The 3,687-nt window shown below is 44.2% G+C and overlaps 1 protein-coding gene across 1 annotated transcript; it reads left to right on the forward strand.

Moving 5' to 3' along the window:
- Positions 1 to 819: 819 nt before the first annotated feature.
- LOC142628637 (uncharacterized) lies at positions 820 to 2,666 on the forward strand. The gene is made up of 3 exons (XM_075802688.1): positions 820 to 941; positions 1,089 to 1,170; positions 1,917 to 2,666. Exons 1-3 carry the CDS (start codon positions 820 to 822, stop codon positions 2,664 to 2,666), a joined length of 954 nt encoding a protein of 317 aa, XP_075658803.1.
- The last annotated feature ends 1,021 nt before the right edge of the window (positions 2,667 to 3,687 follow it).

Below are 3,687 nucleotides of genomic sequence, written 5' to 3' on the forward strand. Positions count from 1 at the left end.
GGAAATATTCTAGAAGATCCTATAGGTAAGGGTAAGCATGGTAGATATAGAAGATAAGAACAAAGGCGGTGAAAATATCTAAGATAAACTTGTTACCACCGCCACCACATTGAATACTCTGCAACTGCTTCTCTAGCTGCATTAATGGGGAAGTGATGCTTGAGCATCAGGGTTCAACCTTATATCTACCTCCAAAGACTTCAAGGGGGTGGTGGATGTGACAAGTATCTAAATCAGTAGTTTGATCCATACGTGGAAGATGGGGAGAAGAAGGGAGATGATATAAAAGGAAAAGGAAGACGCTCAGAGAGGGTATCGGAGAAAAAAAAGAGAGAAAAAACACTGTATACATCGCCATCCTTAGTTATAATCTATCTTTGAAAGAGATAAGAGAAATCATCCTTGGCTTGTGTCCGAGGATAAAGTTCTTTCATATTAACAGTTCCTTGTGTGTAATGTTGTAATCGAGCCCATCATTTTAGTTATCTAACATCACTAGAACCTAAATTTCAAGCTTACTCTCTACAAATTTCATTGTATTGGGTTTTTGGGGCCTATCCCCTTCTCGCTGTTGAGTTTGGGTGCAAATTGTGTCCTTACAATTGGCGTCATCTGTGGGAACTCTTGTGTTTTAGGAGGTTTAGCATTATGGTAGGCTCAAGTCCACACCGTGCGGAGTCTGTGGGGTCCCAGCGTGAGGATCACTCCTTGCATCTTAAGCAGGAAAGGGACTGAGAGGGTAGTGTGCATACAACGCACACTCGTAGGAGTCATTCACAAGGTGGAAGTAGAATTCCTCACGAGGAAAATGATAAAGCCATGCAGAAGGAGATTGACCACCTGAAGAAGAAGTTACGCCGCGAAAGGCGAAGGCGAAGGCGAACTGCTTCCTTTTCTGATCCTTCTTCTAAAGGCTCTAGGGATGACAGTTACAGGCCCAGGTCAAGAACAACCCTGGATGAGTCTTTCTCCTATAAGGAAGACAATCTGCACGAGCGTAGGGGAAAAAATTATTTTTCTAGGGGCTTGGGAAATGATGCTATGAGTAGGGCATTACATCAAATCTCCAAGTCACCTTTCACACACAGGGTGGAGGAAGGGAAGCTCCCTCGGTACTTCACACAACCAGCGTTCACCATTTATAATGGCCGAACAGATCTTGTGGAGTATGTGAGTCATTTCAATCAGAGGATGGCTGTGCATTCTAAGAATGAAACTTTAGTATGCAAAGTCTTCCCCTCCAGCCTAGAACCTGTGGCGATGAGGTGGTTTAATGGCTTGAGGGCAAGTTCTATCGATTTTTTCATGGACCTCACCAGGGCATTTAGGTCTCGCTTTATGCAGTAGAGTTCCTCGGCCCTTGGATTCATTATTTTCCATGGCCATGAGAGAAGGGGAAACCCTGAAAACATACTCAGACAGATACTAGGAGATGTTCAATGAGATCGATGGGGACTTTGATGATATAGCGATAAGGACCTTCAAGGTCAGCCTACCTGTCGTGCACGACTTAAGGAAATCTTTGACCAAAAAGCCTATAAGGAGTGTATGTCGGCTCTAGATCGCATTGATGAATATAAAAGGGTTGAGAAAGATCAACAGCAAGGTAAGGTAAAGGCGAAGGTTATCCCTCAAGAGAGAAGGGATTTCAGGTTGGACAGATACAACAACAACAGGCCCAGAAGAGATTTTGCCAGGCAAACTGGTCTTACCACTCCTCAGGTGGTTAATACTATATTTCAGGAACTAGTGCACCAACTGTTGGAAAAAAAATCTAGAATGAATTATATTTCAAATGGCCCAACAAGATGGCAAGGGACCCTATGAGGCGCAACCAAAACCTTCTTTGCAAGTATCATCGGGAAAGGGGTCATACCACTAAGGATTGTCAGACTCTATAGAATCATTTGGAGCAGTTGGTTAAGGAGGGAAGGTTAAAGCAATTCTTGTATCGGCCTAATGAGCAGGGAAATCATTCAGGGGCTGTGAACCAGGGCAGCACTTCATCAAGGCCTCCTCTAGGTACGATCAATGCTAGTTTTGCTGCTCCCGAGAAGACTGGTTCTCGTCCTTCCAAGGTGATGTCTGTAGCACGAACCCTGACCGAAGATTCTAGGTTTGAGCCGAAGAGGATTAAAGGGAATATCCTACCAATTTTAGGTTTCTCAGAAAAGGACAAGATCGAGACTATTCAACCACATGATGATGCTTTGGTGGTTACGCTGAGGATAGGGGGCTACGACGGGAAGAGGGTGATGATTGACCAGGGTAATGGTGAAGATATTATGTGCCCCGACCTGTTCAAGGGGCTAAATTTAAAGCTTGAGGATCTTACAGCTTATGATTCGCCATTAATAAGCTTTGAAGGGAAAGCTGTCATACCAAAGGGGCAAATTAGGTTGCTTGTGCAATTTGCCCCAGAAGTGGTATACGTGGATTTCATTGTGGTAGATGCCTACTCTCCTTACACGGCTATTGTGGCAAGAGCTTGGTTGCATGCTCTGGGTGTCGTGTCCTCAACTCTACATGTCAAAGTTAAGTTTCCATCTGGGGATCAAATCAATGAACTAATTGGAAATCAATCTATGGCTAGACAGTGCATGGCGGCTGCAATTCTGCATCAGCTTGGGTCAGAGTCCTCAACCTCAGCTGAGGGGGGCCCATAGCAATCAATGTCTCTGGCCACACCCAGGGTATCAATAGTAGAAGAACCTGCGTGTGAAGAATTATAGAAAGTTCTTATAGATGATGACCCTGAAAAATTCTTTCAGGTGGGAGTTCAGTTGCCACCTCAGGAGAAGGCGAAGCTGGTTATGTTCTTGAAGAAAAATGTGGTTGTATTTGCATGGAATGCTTATGAGGCCCCGGGGTTTATCCAACTTTCATTTGTCACCATTTCAATGTCAACCCGGCTGTGTTGCCGAGGAGGCAACCACCTCGGCGCTCATCTAAAGAGCATTCCGAGGCCGTCAAGGAAGAAGTACTCAAGCTCAAAAAGGCTGGTGCTATCAAAAAGGTGTTCTATTCTAAGTGGTTGGCTCATACAATGGTAGAAAAGAAGAAGAATGGGAAGTGGAGAGTATGCGTAGACTTTGCAGACTTGAACAAGGTTTGTCCTAAAGATTCTTTCCCAATGCCTCGTATAGATCAGCTATGGATGCTACTGTTGGGCATCCTTGGATGAGTTTTTTGGATGCTTTTCGAGGTTATCACCAAATACCTTTGGCTTTGGGTGATTAGGAGAAGACAACCTTTATCACTCCTACAGAGAATTATCATTATAAGGTGATGCATTTTGGTTTGAAAAACGCGAGAGCTACCTATCAAAGGATGATGACTAAGATGTTTGAGCTACAGCTGGGCGAGACTATTGAAGTGTATGTGGATGACATGGTGGTGAACAGTAAAACGGTTTCTGTGCATGTGGAAGACCTGAATGATACTTTTCAGACGCTAAAGAGGTACAAGTTGCGCCTTAACGCTTCCAAACGTTCTTTGGTGTGGGATCTGGTCAATTTCTAGGGTATATGGTAACTCATCAGGGAATTGAAGTTAACCTTGCACAAGTCAAGGCAATTAATGGCTTACAGCCACCTCGGAAACCTAAAGAAGTTCAGAGATTGACAGGGATGACTGCTGCCCTCAACCGATTTATTTCTCGGTCTGCAGATAGGTGCAGGCCTTTCT

Source organism: Castanea sativa, chromosome 3 (genome assembly GCF_040712315.1).
Source record: "Castanea sativa cultivar Marrone di Chiusa Pesio chromosome 3, ASM4071231v1".
NCBI classification, from domain to species: Eukaryota; Viridiplantae; Streptophyta; class Magnoliopsida; order Fagales; family Fagaceae; genus Castanea; species Castanea sativa.